The sequence below is a fragment of the Saccoglossus kowalevskii genome, chromosome 2 (genome assembly GCF_978046115.1).
Source record: "Saccoglossus kowalevskii chromosome 2, keSacKowa6.1, whole genome shotgun sequence".
NCBI classification, from domain to species: Eukaryota; Metazoa; Hemichordata; class Enteropneusta; family Harrimaniidae; genus Saccoglossus; species Saccoglossus kowalevskii.
In genome coordinates this window covers 28984451-29010825 of record NC_140642.1, presented here as the reverse complement: position 1 = coordinate 29010825, position 26375 = coordinate 28984451, and the positions used below count along the sequence as shown (strand labels likewise).

General features: G+C 36.8%; 1 protein-coding gene across 1 annotated transcript; it reads right to left on the bottom strand.

The window, feature by feature from the left end:
- Window positions 1-5732: 5732 nt before the first annotated feature.
- Window positions 5733-25905, bottom strand: LOC100369275 (uncharacterized). Its single transcript, XM_002735165.4, has 4 exons — window positions 25478-25905; window positions 11359-11383; window positions 9247-9345; window positions 5733-7686 (listed from the first exon to the last, which is right to left on the bottom strand). Exons 1-4 carry the CDS (start codon window positions 25901-25903, stop codon window positions 7460-7462), a joined length of 777 nt encoding a protein of 258 aa, XP_002735211.1. The 5' UTR covers window positions 25904-25905; the 3' UTR covers window positions 5733-7459.
- Between the last annotated feature and the right edge of the window lie 470 nt (window positions 25906-26375).

Sequence of the window (26375 nt, the reverse complement as noted above, 5' to 3'; positions counted from 1 at the left end):
TCTTTATTGTTTTCTTAGATATATGAAATTTCATGTTACAGTGATCAAGAGAAATAAAATTCGTATATGGATCACCGTACTCAGTTCCGAGAAAACGTAAAAATAAAATATAATGAATTAGTTTTTTACGTCACATTATACACCTCAATATTATATGGATGTGGAAGTTGATAACAATGAGCCACTAAAAACGAAACTAATATGGAATTATATTTATTTAACTTATGTGTTCTTTTACCGAGTATTGCGGATTTTAGTCAAATAAAGTATATTTTAATTTCGTATATAAAGCGCCGCCACAGTTACTTGTGTATAGTTATGCGCACTTCCCAACAGACACGCATAATTCAGTGCTTTTAACATTTCCTATATGTCTATCATTTGTGATTGGGGTACGTCTTGGAATTTACAAATTTCTTCGCCGCCAGAGGTCGCACTTTTAATAAGTAAATTTATTCACAGTCCTAAATCTGTTTGATTGTCTTAGTTTTGATAAGGCAGGACAGTAAAACAACCTCCATCACTGCTACTACTGATGTCACCACCACCCCAATGAATCCGTAATTTGTGGACTGAAATTAAGTGACTGCCTTGTTTTGTCTGGTAGCCAAAATCTGACCCCTCAGTAAATTTAAACAGTGTCCAATTTATGTAATACTCTGCCATCACACCATTACACGCATTAAAGACGCCGGATTTGTAGATGTGACGTATGCATATATGATTACGTACTAACTGGTAAAACATATCGTATGAAGTCGTATAAATTTATATTTATACGCAGGTGCATTTCAGAAGAGCATTTCTAACGGTCTGTTGGACAAATACAGACGATCGTCGAGCAATCGGCATTTAATGAGACTGTACAACCAAGGCGAGGGGATAAGCTATGCATAATGATGGGAGAAAAGGCAGTGGCGGCGTGTGAGAATTCTAAACCAGCCTCCCTGTATTAATAGTGATTCGTCCCTATACAAACGGTGACACACATGACACTCGCAGTTTGCTGCATTAAAGGAATTGTCAGTCATCTGTGACGTTACATGAATGACGTCATCAGTATCTTTCAATGATTTTTTTTTGGCGAAAAATTGCTGGACAGATTATAATTAAACTTGACCACGCCTTGTTGTGATAAACACGGTTATGTGTCGGATGCACTGTACAATAGGAGTAACATCGCAGTAACTACCATGCAAGAGATGGTTGGTGATACATGTGCATGAAACCTTCTCCGCAGCGTGCGTAACATATGTAAATTACATGTCCAGGGCAAGTTTAGATAAAGCAATACGAAGGTTAACTCGTACGAAAAATAACAACAAAAAACACGTCACAACATTTCGACGTAATGAACATGTCACCGTAATACACATCACTCACTGCCTTGTGTAATTCATTAGCCTCAATATGATGCGCAAATTAAATATACGCCCACTCCAAGACCAAACCAGATTCTTGTCTTACAATATACCATGACTGTAATTTCTAAAAATCCAGAAATGATAGTCTTATATGGCACGTGGTCACAAGTCAACTGGAAATGCAGCGTAATATAGAAAAAAAGACGCTAAATATTAATACAAATATCTCGAGTCAATTTTTTAATCAGCAGGTCTATAGAAAACACGATTCCGGGCTACGGTGTGACTTATATTTGATTTAGCCAATCACCGGCGGTGTTTTCAAAGATTTGTTTTTAAATAACAGAATTCAAATATTATACAGTTTTATCGGATCGACACTGAACTGCTCATTATTCCAATATAGTAAACGACGTGTATCGGGAAACCTCGGCAAAATGGTCAGAGTGAGTCGATTCAGAGCCGGGAAGCGGGAGTCGTTGTTTATTGTTAATTTCAGGGTTCAAAACGCATGGGCTTATTGAACAGCTTTAGTACCTGCAGAAATGAAATTCCACAATATAACAATGAGGGTGTTTGATTGATAGGTGTATGCCACATAGTAAAAAAAATGTGGATGAATTTACGTTTGGCTCATTTTGTCAGACATGGCGATCTATCTACGCAGTTCAACGGAGTAGTTATAAGCAACGCTCAGACTAGCTAAATGAAAGATGACATCACTCACTGCTCTATTCCAACCCTTTGCGCTATACCCAACAGCACGTATGTTTATAATAACAATGACGGAAGCACTGTTTTCGTATGCTGTAATCGCTGATTTTTAATTTCGCTATTTAGCCGATAAGTAGATTCCTCCACGTGAACATATACAAAACATAGATTTTTTTTTTTCTCTGTCAAGTTCGTGAATTTGAAACCCAGTAAGATAAAATAGTTATATTAAACGCCAGTAAAAATAAACAGTTTTACAGTATTTTGTTCGTGCTCAAAATTAAGCTAAATATTTTCAAGATAAAACCAGATATCTATCTACGTGTTGGCACAGTACTAAAATTAATGACGACAGTGACAATAGTAGCTTTCATTTAAACCTGATGATATCTATTTTATTATGGGTGTTGTTTTTCATTCACACTACGCACGCAGATTGCGTTACGATTACTCAACAGAACAGAAACACAAGAGTTGACACTAGAATGCCATCCGTCAGAGATCGTTGCATAATATATTCAGTCCAGGAATTGGTGCAATATTTGGAAAAGTTATTTATGCAAATAAGCCTGCCAGTTTACTAAGTAAAACCTGGACTTTCGTATTGGATTAACTCTGCATGTTAAAACAATTCTTGGACATACTGCATTTGAACCTTGATAAGATTCTCGTGAATGAATATAATTCAAATCAAAATGAGAAGTCGAGATTGAAACATCTAGTTTTTCTGCCAATTAATTACGTATTCCAAAAATATATAAATGATTTAAAATAATAAATTTATAAAGCTCTAAAGATTGTTTAAACAAAATATATACTTACGTTTTATAATTTTGGATTACCGAAGCGTCAGGTAAATTATTCCGACCGCTAGAGGGCGTTGGGGCTCAATCGATAATCAACACATTTTTCATCTCGTAATCTTACGTGAAAATGAAGCATTAGAGGTAGAGCTTCTAATAAGAGTTTTTCCAGTAAGAACTACTTGCATGTGTGGTATAACCGACCTATGATTCTAAGATAACATCCTCATTACTGCACCTTCGTAAAAAAATATTCACTGATTAAATTTGGTGCTGACCAGTAACTGTGAATTATAAACTACAGAGGACATCATGATGTTACTGAGCGAACTGCTCGAGTTCATATCGGCTCTTGGTGCCAGAATCATGCATGTAAGACATGATCTAGCGGGATATTGTCTCGAAAGGCTAGAGGGTTAGCCATCCAGGGATGTCACGCAGGTGTGCAGCTCTTCTTCCCTGAAAAAGAAAATCATCCCAATGCACACATCTTATTAACATCTCCATTTATTCTCTTTATAACACAAAGTTTACATCACGTCTAGTATCCTGAGTTTTCTCTAAGTAGCTGTTTTAATGCTCGGATTAAACATACAAGATGCTTTGGCTCATTAAACCCAACTGTATTGCATAGGAATGAAATGACCTACACTAAACAAATTAAGAACTGGTCAATGAATGAATTACAGAATTCGGTTCGGAAACTGAGGCATCTAGCCTTGGTTGGTATGGGGGATTCTTTAAACGAGTCTAATGTAATTGGCACTGCATGTTGTTGAGTCCACTATCAAGTTAAATTTGCTCATCAGGTGTTTTGTCAACTGAGTGATCTGATTGGATTGACACCAATGAAGAATTCACACGACTAAATCATAGTGTCGCATATTATTGAGGTATGCTACATCATTGTTCTCGATTTAATGATATGTTCTGAAAGACTGGCAGTGACATTTGTATAGCAGTCATTTCCTGTCAATTTACCTGCAACACTTTCTCTTGGATGTCAAAGAGAGACAGCGAGCTGTTTTATCCATACGTGTCCCCAACTCATCCTTGAAGCATCCCTGATGAATGTTATTTGAGTTGGATCATTGTGACTTCTTTTGTAACGTTGCCTAACACTAAGGTACAGCATCCCATAAAGTGTATCAACAACATTGTAGCATCATTCTTATCATTTCAGTGATGCCCGTGCATCCAAATCTGTTCACCAGTCAATAATAAATAGCCTCGCAAGGCTCGTAATTCCTACTACCGTCACATGTGATAGAATTGTGGTCAAATACAGTAGTTTGAAACTTTTGTAAGAAAAATAGCTGTAACTGTAATAGAGATGTATTCTAATCACATGCTTCGCTTGCTGTCGGAAATAATGAAACACTGGTCTACCATGTGCCTGGGAGGGGTTTCACATACTCTTGAAATGCTATCATGGTGACCTGCAGAGAACGATACAGGACAGGCAGGTAGAGGTATCCTACATTACTCTTGTCCCAAAGTTGCCTCTGTTATCTCTGAATATAGAGGAAATTCTCTTCAACACGAAGTTGCTGTGTAAAAACGTCAAACTGGTGACTCCATAGACCAAAATAGTGGTCAATCTCACCACGCAACACAGATAAATCAGCCTCCACCCAGGACTGCAGAAAGAAATTTCAGTGACAGACGTGAGCTAGGTCTGATTTGGTCTACCATAGAAGCCGGGTTGTTTCTCAAAAAAACTCTCTAGCTGATGTCACATTGCTTGTACCAAAGCTGGTGGAGTCGCTCAAAACACAAATCTGGTCATTTAACAATGTTGTTTCTGGCAACCAATCCTCACAATTACCATTATCCATAATTTAGCATGATCTGCCACAACCAGTGCACCTATCATGATCGTCAGGAGGCCCTGTGTTGGCCATAGTGTCTTCGGACACAATCCAATGGCTGTGGAGAAATAAGTCCTCTCAATCCTGGAGATTTCTGAACTAATGGTTGCTTACAGATTTAACTCTAAAACGTTCCCCATAAAAAAAACAAAGAATCAATAATTAGAGCTTTTTAAAACTGATGTTTCAGTCTATCAATAATGATATCAACTTGGTAGTACCGGGGTAGACAGTTTCATGGCTTAAGTGTAATTTTAAATAATTTAGCAATTTTCACTGTTTAACAGATCATTTTCAGAGTGTGAGCACAAAAGCCATAAACAGTGCAAGGTATCAAACTGTTGCCTGGTAATAACATTTATAAAGTATTTATGCATATTTTTGAAAATATCAGACGAGTTACCATGGAGATCACAAGTGTAACATCAATTATTAACGCTACTAAATTTTCAGATGCACATAAACTGTCGCAACCAACAGCAACATTCAAATGAAATGAAAATAAATGACAATAGTAAGCAGAGATAATCTATGTGATGAGCTAAAAGTGGAGGATTTAGATAAAAGGTTTACTACATTATGGATATGACAGTACCAGTTATTACATGTACATAGTATTTTTAGGGAAGGGTTGGCATGCTGCACCATGCAGACCAACAAGCACTCCCACCTCCTCTTCCGGTGTTGATTACCGTTAGTACCCTTCTACTATGATTCAATCAACATCATACTGTATTTGGTATTGTACAAAGGATAATAAACTATTAATCCTTTTTTTTTACTAATCCAAGTGTTGATCCATTGCATGTTCATTCAAACAAATTTATCATTCGTATACATCTTGAAAGTTGGTGGTTACATTGTAACCAGTGCTATGAGTGGCATGCAGCATCTAAATTATGGTTACCGTTACCAACGAAGAAGACCCGGGTCAATTTTTATGATGGATCATAGTTCAAAAGTCATAAGAACAGACGAGATTGTTGCTTCAGTATTTTAAATGTAAATTTATTATGCAACATAGCACCCATTATTCTGCAAAGATATTCAAATCTATTTTACAAATCTTGAATCTTCTTGTTAAAGTGTTCAATAGATTGCTATCGGAATTGATACTGAAACACCATTGTTGTATTTCAGTTTTATTTACATTACATTTATGTACTAAGTATTTATTTTTCCTCTCCTGATGAGTAAATATAAACATTAAACACAATGCAATTATTTTAAATTATCCATGGTTGGGTAAATGCTTATAATTATTAATTAAAAAGTTGATTCATTTCAAACAAGAGGCTGAAATTTGTTATTAGTAAGTATTTTTGTACCGCCTTTTTTAAGTGCCAAGTATTCAATTATAAAAAATTTGGGAAACAAAATAAAGTAAAGCCACATCCATGGGTGGGTAATCAGAAATAATTGCATAACTAAATTAAAGAAAGTTAGTAGAAGAAAAGATAAACCTATCAAATATTAATATGTTGTAAATAATATTTCATATGAACAAGTTCCACTTGAAACTAGACACCGTGTATCAGAGGTTTTGTAAACACACTGGAGGATATTTAGCAACCTACGCTTCTCCTGTATGGAACATTATCCATTTCTACACACCATATATAAACAAAACTAATCGTCTCGGTGAAAATCCTATGTACGCAAGATTATCACCAAAATGCATACATGATGTAAAATGACTTCACTGGTATTAATTAATACTTTAACTCGGAATTAAAGAATATGAACAAGATGTGTATACCAATACTGCTTATTTTAATTAATTTGTAACTGAATGAATGCATACATGTAATATGTATGGAAGAGACAATATGACCTCAGAAACTATTTAGCTGCATTAACTAACATCTGCTACCAATGAGAAATTAAAACTAAATAGACTAATATCATGTAAATGTTTATTTGTATAATAATTAGCATATAATTCCTTTCAGCTCACAGGCAACTTACCATGGGGTATACCTGTATGAAGATGCAAGCTACTGTTATAAGAATGATCATTTCCTGCAAATAACTGAAGCATCTACAAATGTGAAGGTTGTGTTGTTAACTTGAGTGCAGTAGAATCAAGATGGTCGTTCACAGCTCATGAAAGAATGTAGTAGTTATTAAAACAGGCGGTACGGATGAAGGTTGAAACAAACAGCAACTGAAACATAGTGTTTGAATGTCTAGCGGCAACTAGTGCTCTAGATATGATAGTTTTTTGCATATTTAATGAGATCACATAAACATTAATGGTTATTAAATAAGTTGATCACAGCATGAGCCCAATACATTCAATAAAGCAATGGTTGAATGTCTATATATCAGTCCAGATACGACACAATACGGACGGAAAGCTGGCAACCACTATATCCCCCCATGAGCTCTATGTGCCCGGCTTATTAACATGAAATAATGGTGAATCATAGTTATGTGGTTTTAATGACGTCACATTTTCTGATACTATATTACGAATGCATAGAGCCAAGGACTACTTTTAATCAGCTTAGGACTACATGTATCATCTTCTGAAAACCTGCGTAGATAAGGCACTGCAAGCAAATTCAGCAGTACAATGGTGTACAATCAAATTTATATAAAGTGCTCTGAATATTATTACCAGTTTGGTATATCAGTAAGAGTACCATTCCAGTGGTATCGTATTAGTAATTCTTCTTATCATTAAAGTGACCACCAGCGATAGTTACATGTTATGGGAGTCTTCAATGGAAATTGTTGTGGGTTCCTCCTCCACATAACCCAGGTAGATTGCAATGATGGAAGAGAAAAGTAGTAGACTGATGGAAGCATGTGTACAGTTCCAAATCACAAAAGGTAATGTGAGTCTCATTGTTTTGCGCAGCGCGATTGTCGATATGATATATCCAAAAGTGCCGATTGAGAAGGAAATTCCACCAAGAAGAAACAGTCCTGAGAAGGGATGAAAACAAATAATTAAAAAGTTTTAAGCACAAAATTCTGGTGTACATATTACCGGTAGGTCTTTTAGCTAAAATAAGTGTTTCATGAGCACAATTGAGCAAATTTTATTTAAACATGACATGAAAATAAATAATACATGGTGGGTTATTAATTCATGTTGTTTAGTTCAAGGTGGCAGGGCACGACAATATACATATCCAGGTCAAGTTATTGATGGTATTTGGCTGATTGGTCAGTTGAATTAAATCACAAAAAAAGTAATTGCATTACTTAGTTTCTGTTAATCATCAAGTTTGAGAAGTATAGTTTTGTTTACCGTGATATAGTTTAAACAAAATGACATTCCAAAATCTGAAAATCCAAACAGGAAAACAAAATGACAAGATCTTTTAATGTCCAATGTATGTACCAAGCTTGAACAAAATCCATCCATCTATGATTGGAGATCTGGATCTGACAGAAATTGCTTGATGTTGGTGATTTAACATAACTGCCAATAGGCCATCTTGAATTTGGATCATCTTACAAATATATGGGCACATGTGCAATGCAACGTATGAGGTATATAAGAAGTTTGGACATGATTGGCCAAGGCATGTCAGAGATACAGTTCTGAAACAGCATTTCTTAAAACAAAATTGCCATCAGTCAGCCATTTTGAATCCAATATGAAAAACAAAATGACAGGCATCAAGGCCCATAATTTCTAATGTATGTACTGCACCAAGTTTGAATGAAATCCATCCATACATTACAGAGATCATACACAACAGTGATTCTGTTATGGAATGGCAGAAATGCCTGATTTTGATGAATTTTCAGCAGAAAAATGGCAGACATTTGGCCATCTTGAATAGGATCATGAAACAAATGGACGTGCATATGTTGCTCAAGATATGTGATGTATTTGTGAAGTTTGAATGTAATAGAACCAGGCATGTCAGAGATACAGACACAAAGATGCACAGAGGTCAAAACACGAGTTCCCATTTTATAAAGTTTGTACATGTACAGTCAGAGCATAGTAAAGATATGGCCCGTCTATCATTTTGAATCCAATCTGAAAAACACACACACGGGCAGCAGGGACCATATTGGCCAATGTTTGAATGAAATTCATCCATTCACAGCCAAGATCCAATTGTGAAACTTTGATGAAAATTTAACAATAAAATGGCCACCATTCGGCCATTCTGAATTGGATTGTCAAATGAAGAGATGATGTATGATGTCTTTCTAAAGTTTGAACATAATTGGTCAGAAAATATATCGCTCTGGAAACAAATCTGTTACAACAGAATAGGATCATGATCATATCAACCTAATTTTCAATAACAAACAGACAAAAATAAAGTCATTCTACAGTACTTTTTTTCATCTTAATATTTTAAACTCACTGTATTTGCCCTAGTACATGTAAACAAAAAATTGCATTTAGTGTATGCCTTTGGCTATGGACACACCTCTGCCATTTAAGTAAGAACATGCGGTATTGGTAAGGAAAATTTGATACTTATGTTGACAAGCCATTTAGAAAAGCTGCCTCACCTACTGCTGCTTCTTTAGCCCAAGGAATTTGATCTTGCATGTAAACACTAGTTCCTCCTACAAGTGCAATTAGGGAATTTCTACCCCATGACAAGTAAACTGTAAGAAAGATACAAACAGGTATTACAAAAACGCATCAACGAAAGCTCAGAAGGAGCTCCTGTGTGATGAAGATATTGAAGACAATTGAGAGATATTCCAAAAAACCCGAACAAGCTGTACAGATCTACAATATGTTTTACCAGTATTTTGACTGAGCATGGATCAATTAAAGAGATCAGCGTCTTCCATCAAATTTTATCACTAACACATTTTTATGACAATATCATGCTAGTAGCTTCAAAATGATTATACAAAACAATCAAAAAATAACATAGTTAAACTCTGGTGACATTGCCCTTTGTTATATAATATTTCCTATATTAGTTTGTTTCAATATGAATATGCATTGTCATAATTAATTTTGAATACAAACAAGTATTAGGATTGAAACAACATTGGGAAATCAGTCAACAAAATCACAGTGCCTAATTTGAACTGATAAACTAGTAAATATACTTTGACTGCATAGAGTTCAAATATTGTGTTACCACAAAGATTATGACATATTTTGACAAGAGTACAGTTGGTATTCAACATTCCAATCTGTTGTAGATTCTCAGTAAACAAGAATACCGTAAACTTCTGGCACCACTGAAGCACCAATAATTGTAACTATTATTAGAAACATACTTCAAGGCTAAGGTTGATTTGCTAACAAAGCAGATGATGCAATATGATTACTAGGGGGGAAGGGGGAGGGGGGGGGGCTTTTTACTTTTCATGTAATACATTCATCACACTACGAACATAATGAGACAGTTCACATTTATCTGAATATATAATTTTTTTAACAGAGACAAGAACCAGCTAAGATTAATAACATAACCAAGTTTGATAGTTTGGAATAGAATTACACAAGTTATCTTGTACACATTAACAACATTAGCAACGACAACGACGCCAGACATTTCCCCCTGATGACACTAGCAAGGTAAAAATGATATCTTTAGGCAATGAACACAACCCCAAAAACATTTTGAGGCACATGCACAGCAAATTCTTTTCTTTTTTCTTTATTTATACTAAAGTCAAGAAATGAATGATAAAAGTGAGTGGTTCAGTCCATGGAAGGTACTAATGGAAGGAGCAACAACGCTATTGTTTTAGCTTTGCCCAATGATCGTTTGTCAATGTTTGTTCATAAACATTGGAACTGTTAGCTCTTAACACCTTCGTACAATGGGTTACGCCAGTCTCGAGCATTCGGTAATATTCTGAGCATGTTCGGAAGCGATAGACAAACCTCGCATATAAAATGCTGAAAATGGCGTCTAGTTTGAATGCTGTTGTTTCCAGAGATCTTGGCGAACTTTAATGAAAAATTAGCAGATATAACATCGATTAGAGAAGAACTGATGAATTATCGTGAATCTCTTTGTATTTGTAATGGTGATGAGACTTAATCAATGATTGCCTGTGATAATAACGACTGCATTATTCAATGGAACCATTGTCAATTTCGACCACCGGGTATCGGCGAACACCACCAGAAAAGATAGTATCAAAATAAGGGCATGCCTAGACACTTTCTCTGTGATAATATTTTTTAGGAGTCCTTAGGAATTTTTGTTGTAGACACTCGAAATCTTGTTTTTGTTACAGTTGCTAATAACTAAAACATGTGAAATCTGTGAAGTCAAACGTTCATCTGTTGAATTTCCGGTTGTGAAATATGTATTTTGACCTTTCACACCTAAACCAACCGAATGCGCATGTGTGATGACCGTAGTTTCATAATGCACATATATATTTTATGGTCACATTTAAAAATCGGCAGGGTTGTATCATATTCCGCTAACTCGTTACTTGTGTAAACAATCGCAAACTATCATTGACATCAAAGATGAGCTAGACAATGTCCTCATCAGGATTAACTTGGGTTGAAACAAAAGAAAATAAGCCTGTTAAGAAGCTTAAGTGGCCACTTGAGAGGCGTCGTGGCTCCTTCGGTTAGTACCTTCCATGTTCAGTCAGAGATACAGATTCAGGTGATAAGATAATGCAACATACCATTCTCATGTCCTGTTCTCAATACCTGGAAGAAAAACAAATGTTGAGAATTAAATGACACAAATATTCATCAAAATTCAAGAATTGAAGATATTATCACAAAACGAACAAATCTGAGAGATGACTACCTGTAGTACTTAGATGTATAATATGAAATTAGTCGAAAATATTACTTTTAACTAAAAATTACATTAAAGTAAAGTACATTTGGAAATGTCAGAAATGTTTGATTTTGAATCCCATCTAAACAATGCATGTCATAACATAACAGAGTCCCTTTTGTTCAATTATAAACACCACTATAATGAGTTAGCCAACAAAGGCATACTAAAAAACATGACATAAAATACAGTTTGAGTTAAGTTTGATTACCGGTACAATCACTCAAAGCATGACAGATACATTTCTTGTTAATACAGAATTTTTGTCATTTGACCATTTTTAATCAAATTTAAAAGAACAAGTTCTCATTATGTTCAATGTATGCACACCAAGTTCAAAGAAAATCTGTCTTTATGTGACCAAGATCTGGTTTTTGAAAAATGCTTGATTTTGATACATTTTGGAACTAAAATGGCTGCCTTTTGGCCTTCCTGAATCAAATCACAAAATAAATGTAGTACATGCATATCCCCAAGATGCACAATGTGTTAATTAAGAATGTGATCAGTCAAGACATGGCAGAGAACGGCTCTAGAACGACTTTCATTAAAACCAAATGGCCATCACTTGACCAGTTTAAAAACAATCTTCAAAAGTGATGTGCATCTAGCCTCTAGGTCACATAATGTACTTGTATGTAGCAAGTTTAAACAAAATCTGCAAATATATGACTGACAGCTGGTTCTTGAATGGCATAAACGCTTGATTTTAAGGAATTTCTAAGCACTAAAATGGATGTCCTTCGGCCATTGGAATTGTATAACAAAACAAATCTATACATACATACATGCATGTACAGGGCTTGCGCTAGTGTCTCGGCAAGACAAGTCTCACTTAGAAAATTTTAAGAAATTGAAATTTGACCCTGGATATCTTTTAGAGATTGGACCCCAGCTTGCCTGAAAAACTGGGTCCCTCTTCAATAATTGGAGTCCGGGAAGCAAAATATGGGGTTAACGCAATCCCTGATAATTTTTGTATAATGTTTGTGTGGAGTTTGAAAAAGATTAGTTTAAGCAGGTCTGAGATACAGGTGCAATTACACAGAGGTGCAATTACAAGTACCTGTCTGGGGATAAAAAAAAACAGATATATTAAAATGTATTGTTTTAATATTTTTTGTAAATTGCAAAATATTACCCATTATTAAAAACCATTCGATGACCTTTTACTTGATTGCTTGCCACAAATAATAGATTGGTGCTAAAATTGTGATACATGCAATATGTAAACATGTATATATACTAGCCTATAGAATGGGCATTTCTGGTATAAATCACATCAAACACTTCCAGAATAGCATCGGGTGAGTTTCGCATAGCAAGTTCATCCAATTCTCACTACTTACAGGGACAAAGCAAAAAGCACACGTTTATGGACATACATGTAAATATGTTGATATCATGGTGTATTAGGTGTCCCAGTAGAATATAGTGGAGTTCATGTCATGTTAGAGATCTCGGCACATAAATACAACTGTTGTAATCCTTCTCCAAACATGAAGGATTACAAATTTAGGCACATGCCGAGATCGCGTAACATGAACGTAGTGTATGTTGCCACAATGAATGATTAACACTTCCACTGAAGATTAACTCAGCTGTCACTTTAGATTATTCAAAATTCTGAAATTTCATATTGTTATGATTCTCCCAAATAAACTGACATTTGTTTGTTCATTTTTGACTTGCAGAAGCCCATTCTACATCAACAATGTCAGACAAAATTTATCCATGGCAACAATGTTGTGTCTTTAAAAATATACGTATGCTTCTAAACAAAATGGATTATTTCCTTGAAAATATCACTGAAGAAAACAGCCCCAGGAAAAGCTCCTGTGAAATCATGATTTCCTTCAACTAATAGAATAGAAGAGGATCTTTATTGCTATTGTACTTCATATTTGGGGTTTTGATGAAAAGCACACTAAAGGAATAAAGTCTGAAGACCTAAAAAACAAACACTAAAAATACAGGAAAAAAGTAACAAGACGGTCAAATTTTTAAACATACTGGGTAAACTTGTAAATGTATGTATGACAATAAGTAAAAGTCAAATAAAAGTAAAAAAACAAACTGGTAACCAGAAAATGATGCCGATTTATCTTGGCATTTTTGACTATCATGGAGACAAACACCTGCTTTAGTACTGGGTTTATAGTTATTGAGGTTTACAGGCCCTGTTTCCTGTTCCGGTTTTGTGTCGTGTTGTATGCATACTAGTATACTGTGGAATACTTTATTTTCGCTGGAATAAATTTTCGCTGAAAAGGCTTTTTGGGCATTTTGTATGGAATTTATTTTCACTGATTTTTGACGAGTTTAATGTGAAATATAGGAAAAAAAGTGTATTCACTGGATTTTATTTACACTGAATCATCCCTTCAGAGAAAATAACGAAAATAAATTCCAAGCAAAAATAAAGTATTCTACAGTAGTACATGTAGCATATGGTCCTTTTGAGAAATGAACATATAATGAGCATATACATAAAGACGCCTAACAACCACCTAATCGGGAAAAGTAGACCATGGGTCAATATGCAGAGAACAATCCAACAAAAAAATGAATTTGGAGTCTCACCAACCAGTCAAAAAAATTCATATACATGTAGCAGGCAATGAATTGAACTTGACCATTTGATGTGTTGCTTTCTAGTCATATTTTACAACATACAGTACAGTTCTCGCGGAAGCTTTGGCTTCACTTCAGCTTCACCTTCGCTTCAGCATCGCATCATTATGGCATTGTTATGGCTTCAGCATCGCTTCAATGTCGCGACATTAAAAAGTTAGGCGGTTATCGCTTCGCTTCATTGTGGCCTCATTATGGCGACAATGTGGCATCAGCATCGCTTCATCAAACAAAGAAGTACTCTACTCATTTCCCCCAAACCTCTTGACCGCTTCCGCTTTTGACCGGTCAATTTCCGTTTTATTTTCGACCGTGCAACAATTCGGACTACTAAAAATTTTCTGGTTTTCATAGATCACGGTTACTAGTTTAGTAACCGTGCATAGATGTTGAACAACCGTCAAAAGTTCAAATACTTTTTGTTTTAACTATCTATAATTATATGCACGCAATCTGACCCTTTGACCTAGATTTGGCTGGGATTGAATATTTTATTTTAGACAATATTCCGACGTGACGCACTGCTACAAAATGTATTCAACAGAAGTACAACATGGTTGTCTGGGTTTCTTTTCCTGATTGTGTTGAGTTTACGATTTGTATAATTATTGTTGTTTCCCCCCAAGCAGAAGACAAGCCGAAGGACCATGAAGCTAAATAGAAATCCCACGCATGGACGTGGATTGAGTGAAAGAAAATATTTCTAAGGCTAAAATAAAAATGACCTACTATTACACCTCTTTGTGTATTTGTCAATTTTGTATATATTTGGTATGACCGTATGATCGTAAATACCTAGAAAAATCTCGTCTTTCGTTAATAATTTCATTTGTTTGAAATGTCTACCGACCGTAATTTGTTTCTCCAAACGGTCCCGACGTCCGTCATTCAACACAATCAGCATTTATTTATCGCAATTCATGGGGATCATGTCCCGTAATTTGCGGGCTGTAAAACCAAATAATTAAACAAGTACTATTTATTGTATTTTTGTTTTACTACAACAGAGCGTAGAGTTGTCGCGGTTAAATAGTCGCCTTGAAATCGATGGAACTTCAACTACTGGTATCCATTTCTCACCTTGAAATAAAAAAATCGAAGAGCATCGGGGGATATATTATTAACCAGTCTTACGAATCGCTAGCTTTATTTTATTCGAATTTATAAAATTCACGAGTTTTCGACATTTGTTGGCAACTTCCGCGCTAAAATGGTTGAAAATGTGGGTGTGGTTTTCTCGCAAAGTCCTGTTGATAATACGGACTAATATGGTTCTGTGACCCAGGTTGTGCTCCGATCAGGTGACTCTCAGCCAATCAATGATGTTGTAACAAAACATATTTAACGCAAATTGAAGGGTCGTCGTACCATCCAATCTCCATCGTCGATTCACAAAGTGTTTTTTTTTGTGCTGTGACAGGCTTCGCAATTATTCACTGGAAAACATCGGTATATTTTGACAAATGGATGGGATTTTACCTCAGTTCAAAAAAAAGAAAAAAAAAAAAAAAACAGGGCTGAGATACAAATCAGTTTTGCAAGTTGGGAAATAAGGTAAACCAGACTGAGGTCGATGATTTTCAGTATCGAAGGACTTCCGTGTGAATCATGATTTTCAAATTGTTCATCGGCTGGTGACCAAATATTTACGCCACACGAAATGGACACGTTTTTTTTTCTGAAGCCCAATAAATTATTTCTGCATGTCAAGTGCTATTCGATTTTTTACAGGGCATGTGGCTCGTTTTCATTCGAAAATATGTTTGTGAGAATACTTTTAAAGTACGTATAGATCGAGCACAGATCACTGATCGTGACTCAATTTTGAGAATTGTTGTCAAATTTTACCAGACTGACGCCACCACAACCATCCAATCATATGTTGGAAATGTACGCACTTGTTTTGGAACTTTGTATCAAGATGACTGGCGATGACGCCGACGCACCAGGCGGCGTACGTGTGTGTTGCATGTTTTAGTAGTCCGGGCATGGGGTAGGACTCGGCTAAAACTAAACGAAACACAGAAAAATACCACCGAAATGAGGAATCTGAATCTGCTCTTCTAGCAGCAAATAAAATGAGCGAAAAAAGGTAAATTTTATAACAAGAACAGTTTCACTTCGTATACAGTAAATTGTGTTGTATCAGAACGACGATTGCATCGTATGATTTGAATTTATCACGATTTTCCTTCCAGTCAATATGAAACTCGTCACCTTGCCGATTGTAATGTACTTCGCAAAGTTTTTGGTGCCCAATACTCGCAACACTAAAATAATTAAACAAGATATCTTTTTAAAATTTCATAAATACTCTTGATCATATTATTTTATTCGCCTTGAATTTCAAATCGATTACATATCGAACTTCTGTACATGTTTTTGTCTACTGCCCTTCTGCGTGCAAATAATGAGGTCATACTCATGTCACAATAAGTTGAAGCTGATGCCATGTTGATGCCATGAGACTGCGAAGCTGAGGCCACGATGATGCCACAAAATAGCGAGGCGAACACAGCTTCAATTTTCAATGACGCGAAGCTGATGCCACAATGATGCGATGCTGAGGCGACAATGAAGCCATGCGTAGGCGACAATGATGCCACAAAAGCCAAAGCTTCCGCGAGAACTGTACTGTAAAGCAAATGTCTTGATGCGATCGTCTAAATTTGACAGAAGCTATTATGTAATAAACGCAATTCAAAGTACAGAATTAGTACAGTTCGACTCCAATAAACCCTCAGGGTTGAACTCCGATAGGGTTGAGCCTCGACATGGCCCGACCACGTATACGCAGGGCCCAACTATCTGAGCCCAAATTTGCATGCCCTGTATCGTCTTCTTCAAGTTACCTCTCATTTCAATTATGGTGGAGACAATATCGTTCGTAACTTCACACAATTTCTGATTTGACGAAGACGTACACGCCCTAATATCTATTTTGCAGAGTAAGGATACTTTTTTTTTAAAGACACCAGAGATAAAAATCGTAGAAGCAGTCACGGTAAGGTGACATGTTCCTAGTAGGTTTAGATTGACAACTGTAACACATATCACAGCAGTTGAACAACTTTTAGCGAATAGGCTGTAACACATTTCAGCTGCCGTGTTTCCTGTTTATTCGGATACTACATGTTGTATTACCCAAATCATAACGCCAGACTCGATCGTGAGTTTTTTTTTTTATCCCAGATCAACAAAATCATGCCATGTAAAGAAACAACACAAGCTCGACACAATATCGTTTTCAGCCAGTTTCAGTTTTTTTTCACACTAATTATTCGTGGGCACTGTTCCGTTAGGCTCTGACCGAACTGAGTCGAACTATGGCAAATCTCGGCTCTTGTTCAGCCCCTGACTGTATGAACGCATTGGAGATAATCTCCTGTTAATCGGTGGGAGGAGCAGTAGTTCGGCTCGGCTAAAATGCTGCCGTGTGAACATAGCACATATCAATGTTCTTGACTGGACCCTTATGCACATAAATGCTTTAGGGGGATTAGTGTTATCACCTTGTAAATAAAACTATAGTGGCATTCACGTTCGGCACATGCCGAAAAAAACTTTATCTCGGTCCCGATAGAAGTTCGCCAACACAATCTGACTTTAAACAGGGTAACGAATGAATAGTTATTTATTTGCGACTTTATTGAAAAAAAACCATGCAATTAAATCAGTAAACAAGCAAATTTCGTACTCACTGAAACTTGTTTGAATCTATCCTTAACTGTTAAAGTTGAAATTTATACGCATGTCAATTTATGCGGATTATTTGTAATAATGTATTCCAATAATGAGCACCAAGACTCAACACAACGGATTCACCACATAAATACGATGTTGTTTTTGGAAACAATTAAATAAAGGGTATTTAAAAAGAAGGCAAAATATGAGGTAAGGAGTACAATAAAATTGACATCAAAAGGTTCATTGCCGATAACAACAGATTTCAATATCAAAATCAGACAAATCAGTAAGAACATTGATGTATGATTTATAGCATCAAGGTTTTATTGATTGCGGCACGTGTTCCTAGCTTAGCGACTCGCGATGTTGGTGGCCGCCCGATCATGTTAATGAACTAAACTTAACCCGAGGTTGATTTATCTAAGCAAACGTGATGAACAAAATAGTTTGTCTACAGAGGTGAATTTGTTTTGCTTTTTGTTGTGTCGTAGTAGCTGTACTAAATTATTTGTGAACAAGTCATTGTCAATGACACGTCCCCGTTCCGTTCATATTTGAGTGACATATACATTCAAAGCAGATCATGACCGAAATGCACCTGCATATGTACAACACATTGTACTAAATCTGAACAAAATCCATGCATGCATGACTGAGATCCGGTTCTGGAATTGTGAAAATACGTGATTTTAATGCATTTTCGGCCTTAAAATGGCCATCATTCAGCTATTGCTAAGCGGATCATGAAACAAATGCACATATCTATTTGTGACATGATGCACCATGTGTGTGTGAAGTTTGAACTTGATCAATCCAGACATGTCTTGGATACGGATCCAGAACTGAATTCTTTAAGAAAATGGCCGCCAGTCGGCCATTTCGAACTTGATCCGAAAAAAAAAATGACGTGCATCAAGGTCCTATTATGTTTAATGTAAGTACCGAATTTGAACAAAATCCGTCCATGCATAACTGAGATCCGGGTTCGGAATGGTGAAAATGTGCGATTTCAATGCATTTTCGGCCTTAAAGCGGCCGCCATTTGGCTATCGTTAATGGGATCATGAAACAAATGCACATACATATTTGTGACATGATGTACCTTGTGTGTGTGAAGTTTGAACTTGATCAATCCAGACATGTCTCGGATACGGATCCAGAACTGAATTCTTTAAAACAAAATGGCCGCCAGTCGGCCATTTCGAACTTGATCTGAAAAAAAAATGACGTGCATCAAGGTCCTATTATGTTTAATGTATGTACCAAATTTGAATGAAATCCGTCCATGCATAACTGAGATCTGGGTCCGGAATGGTGAAAATGTGCGATTTCAATGCATTTTCGGCCTTAAAGCGGCCGCCATTTGGCTATCGTTAATGGGATCATGAAACAAATGCACATACATATTTGTGACATGATGTACCTTGTGTGTGTGAAGTTTGAACTTGATCAATCCAGACATGTCTCGGATACGGATCCAGAACTGAATTCTTTAAAACAAAATGGCCGCCAGTCGGCCATTTCGAACTTGATCTGAAAAAAAAAATGACGTGCATCAAGGTCCTATTATGTTTAATGTATGTACCAAATTTGAATGAAATCCGTCCATGCATAACTGAGATCTGGGTCCGGAATGGTGAAAATGTGCGATTTCAATGCATTTTCGGCCTTAAAGCGGCCGCCATTTGGCTATCGTTAATGGGATCATGAAACAAATGCACATACATATTTGTGACATGATGTACCTTGTGTGTGTGAAGTTTGAACTTGATCAATCCAGACATGTCTCTGATACGGATCCAGAACTGAATTCTTTAAAACAAAATGGCCGCCAGTCGCCCATTTCGAACTTGATCCGAAAAAAAAAATGACGTGCATCAAGGTCCTATTATGTTTAATGTATGTACCAAATTTGAACGAAATCCGTCCATGCATAACTGAGATCCGGGTCCGGAATGGTGAAAATGTGCCATTTTGATGCAATTTCGGCCTTAAAATGGCCGCTATTCGGCTATCGTTAATCGGATCATGAAAAAAATGCATGTGCATATGTCCCATATAATGTGTGATGTATGAGTGAAGTTTGAACATAATCGGTCCATGCATGTTCGAGATACAGGTGATCACGGACGCACGGACGGACGCACACAGGGCAAAACATAAGTCCCCGTTTTCGGACTCCGTCCGAACGGGGACTAACTAGACCGAAGTGACTTATTTCCTCAGCGATGACTTCATGGTGAATGTCATAGTCAGGGGTCACAGTTGAACAAATAAACCAAAGTATTCCTATTCTCAGTTTTTTCTTTTATTTATACACTGTTCAGCATGGGTTACGCCACAATCCCTCTGTGGAGAGACTGTGGTTACGCACACTGGAATAAACAATTTTCACAATGTTCAGAGTATATAAATAATGAACCAAACCTTTGATTATTATTTATTTTTATAATGAACATTATGTAATGAAATATTATGCGAGTTTTATTCATTTATCAATTATTCAATTTACTGTACATACAATACATTGGGTCTTAACAATCACATAGTTGCTGTCGACATAGGAAGTAAAGTAAGCAAATAACACCGAATAAACGGCAAGGTAAAGACTATGTCTAATTATAGTAAATACGTACTGCGTGCGTGACTCGAACCGGCGCTCGCGTACGGCACCTAATCGCCTAGCTTCACACCACTACACGTCTTCCCCTCGGCCACCGGGCATCCCCAAAAAAGGATGCTTAATAACCGAGCTTATTACGTGCAGAGAACGTGAAACCCGTCCACGCGATACGCGCCACACAGCATGGCCAGAATGCGGCAAAGGCCTTCAGATCTGGCTGTAGTAGGATGGTGAAAGTAATGGTACAGCATTTTAACAGTGAATAAGTACTGAGAAATAATTTTTAAACTCATAGTTGCTGTCGACATAGGAAGTAAAGTAAGCAAATAACACCGAATAAACGGCAAGGTAAGGACTATGTCTAATTATAGTAAATACGTACTGCGTGCGTGACTCGAACCGGCGCTCGCGTACGGCACCTAATCGCCTAGCTTCACGCCACTACACGTCTTCCCCTCGGCCACCGGGCATCCCCAAAAAAGGATGCTTAATAACCGAGCTTATTACGTGCAGAGAACGTGAAACCCGTCCACGCGATACGCGCCACACAGCATGGCCAGAATGCGGCAAAGGCCTTCAGATCTGGCTGTAGTAGGATGGTGAAAGTAATGGTACAGCATTTTAACAGTGAATAAGTACTGAGAAATAATTTTTAAACTCATAGTTGCTGTCGACATAGGAAGTAAAGTAAGCAAATAACACCGAATAAACGGCAAGGTAAAGACTATGTCTAATTATAGTAAATACGTACTGCGTGCGTGACTCGAACCGGCGCTCGCGTACGGCACCTAATCGCCTAGCTTCACGCCACTACACGTCTTCCCCTCGGCCACCGGGCATCCCCAAAAAAGGATGCTTAATAACCGAGCTTATTACGTGCAGAGAACGTGAAACCCGTCCACGCGATACGCGCCACACAGCATGGCCAGAATGCGGCAAAGGCCTTCAGATCTGGCTGTAGTAGGATGGTGAAAGTAATGGTACAGCATTTTAACAGTGAATAAGTACTGAGAAATAATTTTTAAACTCATAGTTGCTGTCGACATAGGAAGTAAAGTAAGCAAATAACACCGAATAAACGGCAAGGTAAAGACTATGTCTAATTATAGTAAATACGTACTGCGTGCGTGACTCGAACCGGCGCTCGCGTACGGCACCTAATCGCCTAGCTTCACGCCACTACACGTCTTCCCCTCGGCCACCGGGCATCCCCAAAAAAGGATGCTTAATAACCGAGCTTATTACGTGCAGAGAATGGAATACCCGGTACAGTGTTCTGACCAGGAATAATATTAGGTGGGTCCATGAGAATCCATAGGAATACACGACTCTAAAAGTGTTTGCATTACTAAATGAATTTCAGAATTATATATATTTAGACTAATGGTTACCACTACGTAAGTAGCAATCACGCAGAGCTCCTTAGCAAGGGCTAACAGGTCAAATACCTTAGCCCGTGCTAAGAAAACGAGTGTGAACCCTAAGCACTGAATAAGAAACACTAAGTACAGCTTAAATCTGGGCCGTTTTTAAGACCTGGTTCGGTTTCTTAGCTTGGGCTTATGAAGTGTCCCGTAAACGTTTAGCTCATGCTAAGTGCCCAAAACACCATTATATTTAATGTCATTTGAAAGTATTACTATTATATTCATAATTATTCATATTGGCATGCCATTTTCAACACGACAATCAACGCGAGCATATCTAAGGACATTGTTATTAAGAAAAATAAACTGATGATGAGACTGTGCTAGTTCCTGTTATTCTACAATCTACAATGTATACCTTCCTAGTTACTGTACTTAGTAATCCTAGTTAAAATGACTGATGATTTTTGTATATTCTTAACAAGTTTGAGAGTTCCTTAGCCAATGCTAACAACTGTTTCCTCCCATGCGTGAATGCAGTTGGGTCTATCTGATATGCAAACATATGAGATTAGCTTAAATTTTAGCCTGTACTTCGTGCAGCGTGAACACTACTTTAGTTTGCGCTACTGTTATGAAATCTAGTTACCAAATCTGTCAAGGAAAGCTCATTTCTTCATTAATACAGAAACCATTGATATGGCGGGTGCTACATAAAGCAGTACGTTCACACTTTTTTCGAAAAACCAGAGATCAATTCATGTACAACAAGGGGTCCATATTTCTTTTACTGATTTTACTATGTACCAGGATTCTCCACATGGTGTTTTAACAGGGCGTCGCGCCCTGTTATCTGAAATTGGCGCCCTGTTTAAATTGTCAGTGCCCTGTTATATTTCCTGTTCGCACTGGTCCCAGACAATGAATTGTTTACAAAACAGGCCATCACTCATTGTCTTCCAAAGATGATTCATCGTGCTCAGGGTAACTGGATCATTGTTTTAAGGTGTGAAAACTTTGAAAATTTCGGCTTATTATCGTAGCAGGTCACCGTGAGGTGATAACACCACTGAACAAAAATTTGCAAGTTTTTTCAACACGATTAAAAATGAACATGTGGCCTAGGAAAGTATATTACTGTACCCATATTTTTACTGCCAGGGTCAAATATATAAAATAGTTATCAGTAAAACCATTCGTTAAAACATAAGATCTAAGGTTAAAACCAAGTTCATGCCGTGACTGTTTAATTTTCAAACCATGGAGAACCCTGCTATGTACTGTAGTGTGGTGGGTTTGTCAGTTGTTTTGTGCTTGTAAATCATTATCTCAATTGTTGTCAGTTGTCGGTTTTGTGTTCTTGGACTTGTAAATTTCATTATACAACTTTTGTTCACTGGTCTACATGTATGGTCAGGTATCAGGTATACTATTTCTATTTTACTTTAATTATGCATGGATTTTTTGTTCTAGATATTAAATTACTGTAAAAAAAACACAATTTATGAAATATAATAAACAACCATTTTGCAATGTGTATTCCTTGTTATGTTTCTTAAAGGGGCACCTTCCAGTTAAGATTAATTTCACAACAAATTTACTTTCTGGATTAAAATAACAATGGATAACAAAAGATAGATTAACATTGTAAACAACATAAACAATAGTGTCCCATGATTCTTTGGTGCAATCCATGGGATTGAGCGGTTCCCCTTTAAAGCGAGGGAGTCGTCACCTGCGCATGCGCCAGATGTCTATAGCATGTCATTGTTTACAAACAAACATGAGCCTTTGCGTTTTTAGCGCGTGTTGTTATCATCGCTTGGGACTCGATTCTTGCGTGTGCGCAGGTGACGACCCTCCCGCTTTAAAGCATATAGAATTCTGTTTGATATAAAGCGAGTGATAAGAATAGTTCGGATGTGAGATGTATACTATAACAGAATGGAAACCTATATCTTGTGGTATTCTTCACTATGGAGACACGCATGTTACATGTATGAATGTGACAAAGATCAGCATAGCACAAATTATTATTATTATAAAAGTTTGAATTAATAGTTATTGTGACTCAGAAAATGATCAAAGCAAATACATTATTTGTGTTCAATCTCAAAACTATATACATGTCAAGTACCGGTATAATTTAGCTCATGGTTCTGCGCATAGTGAACATTTCTTACATTACATTGCTATTTTATAGCTTCAAGTATTGTGAATATGCAAAAAGCCCATGTATTTGAGTGACCTGACAGATGGATTGAGACAGCCATCTTGAGTAGACTTTACAAATCAATGTGGTGTACATCGACCTCTAGTAATGTCGACCAAGTTTGAAGAAAGTCAAATAACATGTGCCTTAAGACTGCTTGTGGACATTTCAAAATATCTGGGGGTTTTTAACAGCTAAAATTGTCAGCCATCTCGGAAAACAAAATTATTGCATGTGCATATATGCATGTCTGCCTTGATGTACTCCATGTATAAAGTGAATTACTCAAAAAATGTATGAAATATATGTTGAAAATGCAGAAGAACTACATGTATCAGTATACTTAGCCTGTTTAACATTAAGTGTGCCTGCATAATATTTTTGTTTGTTGAATAAACAAGAATAAAATTTGGTTCACTTATACAGTCAAAACACCATTATTAAGGTCGACCTGAAGCACCCCTCTTTCCTTTGGAATGCAAATTTGCCTTGCCCAACATGGTATACCTCAAAGTGTTATTTCTGCCTTTTTCAGTATTTACGTAGAAAATCTCAACAACGAAGAATGGAGTCTTAAATCATCCTGTACATCTCCCAGTTCTAACTAATTTAAATCGTGGATGATGGGAAGGCTGGGCACAAACGATATAATTGGCTCAATTTAATTTTTTGGTATGTCTTTTGGTAATCTGGTTAGGTTTTTCTCTCAGTTGTTCGTATTTTGATAAATCACGGTAATATGTTCTGTTCTGTTTGCAATGCTTAAGTTAGTGTACGCTAAGCTTTGTGATTGTCAGTGTGAACAGTTTATTTACCCACAACCAGCCCTGGAACAATAGAATATGAAGCATTTCCAGACCTGGGATAGAGGGACTGTGGCCATAGATTATTTATTATTACGGTAATCAAGTAGTTTTGTTGGTTGATCTCAGATCACAATAAACAAGTCATTTATTATGGAAATTCAAACAAGTTTCAGCATATTAAACTTCTGACCTCTCTGATATTTGTGGAAATTCAATGTATTTTATGTGGATACATTATGTGTCAATAATATGTCTACGATCATAATGTAGCAAACTTTTACAAGGCTTCAAACACATAAAAATATAAATAAGACATTTAAGGATCTGTAGGAACCCTGTTAACATGTCTTTTTTTGTGGGTTCCATGTTTTAACCAAAGACAATAGTTCTCTTTGGTTATACACTCTGTCTATTGTTTCAGTGAAAAGCCAGCATGGGTACCACACGTGTCACTCAATAAAAGTTACAGTACTTTACTGCACTTACTGATTCAGTATTGTTCCAGGTCATGGGACATAGAACAGAACAATGATACAAGCAGTGTATTAACAGCTAGACTCTGGTCGTGTTACTTGTAGAGATTTTCAATAGCGGACTCCAAATATCAGATACATGTATTATATTCTTACCCATCGTCTTGTACTTAACTCCCCGGGGTTCGGGTCCATGGCTGCTCTTTCAAGAACTGAGGCCCGAGTTTTCGATTCTTGAAAGGAAGATAAACTTGTTTTTTCGCCTCGTTTCGTGTGTATCGTCCTTGAACCACACACATTGTGGTTTTGTCGAGTTGCGATTCCAGTGTTCTTGGCAACGCTGGAAGCAGGTGTTGGTCGCTGTGAGATTGCCAACATCTGCCGGGGCCAAGGCCATGTCCTACTTAATCTGAGAGCTAATTTCTTTCGGCCTGGGGCATACGTAGAAGAACACAATTGTTGCGGAACAAAGCCAGCATAATGTCCTGTTGCACCATCGCATAACCAAAAAGTCCGTACCTTTCTTTTAACATTGTTGAACAATGTGAACCGCAAACTCATTTTTTGAAAGGATACAGCCATGTTGTTTTTTTAATCGAAATTGATTGGACTATGATCAGCGCATGCGCATTGAATGGGGGTCGCCAATAAACTAGGTCACGAAGTGGATAATTGGAGGGATATTCCTACCAGACGTTAAAAAATAAACTTCATTTTTTCCCCCAACTTTACTAACAAAAGTATTTTAGCTACGTTTAGCTTTGTTTGATAGAAATCACTTGGTATGTAATGACTATCTACCTAAAGAAATACGTTATGAAATACAAGTTTTTCTGGTTGGTATTCAAAAAATAGTTGTATATTTTTTTTAGATTACGCCTAACCCAATTTCAGATTCTAATTGAACCTCTATTGACAGAATCAACATGGTAGCACATTGTACGGGAGACAAAACCAGGCTGTGTGCAACACCATTTTAAATGAATTATGTACGTGACCTGAAGCTTTCAATCCTAGTGGATTCAGGGGTCGCCAACTAAAAATTAGATTGTGT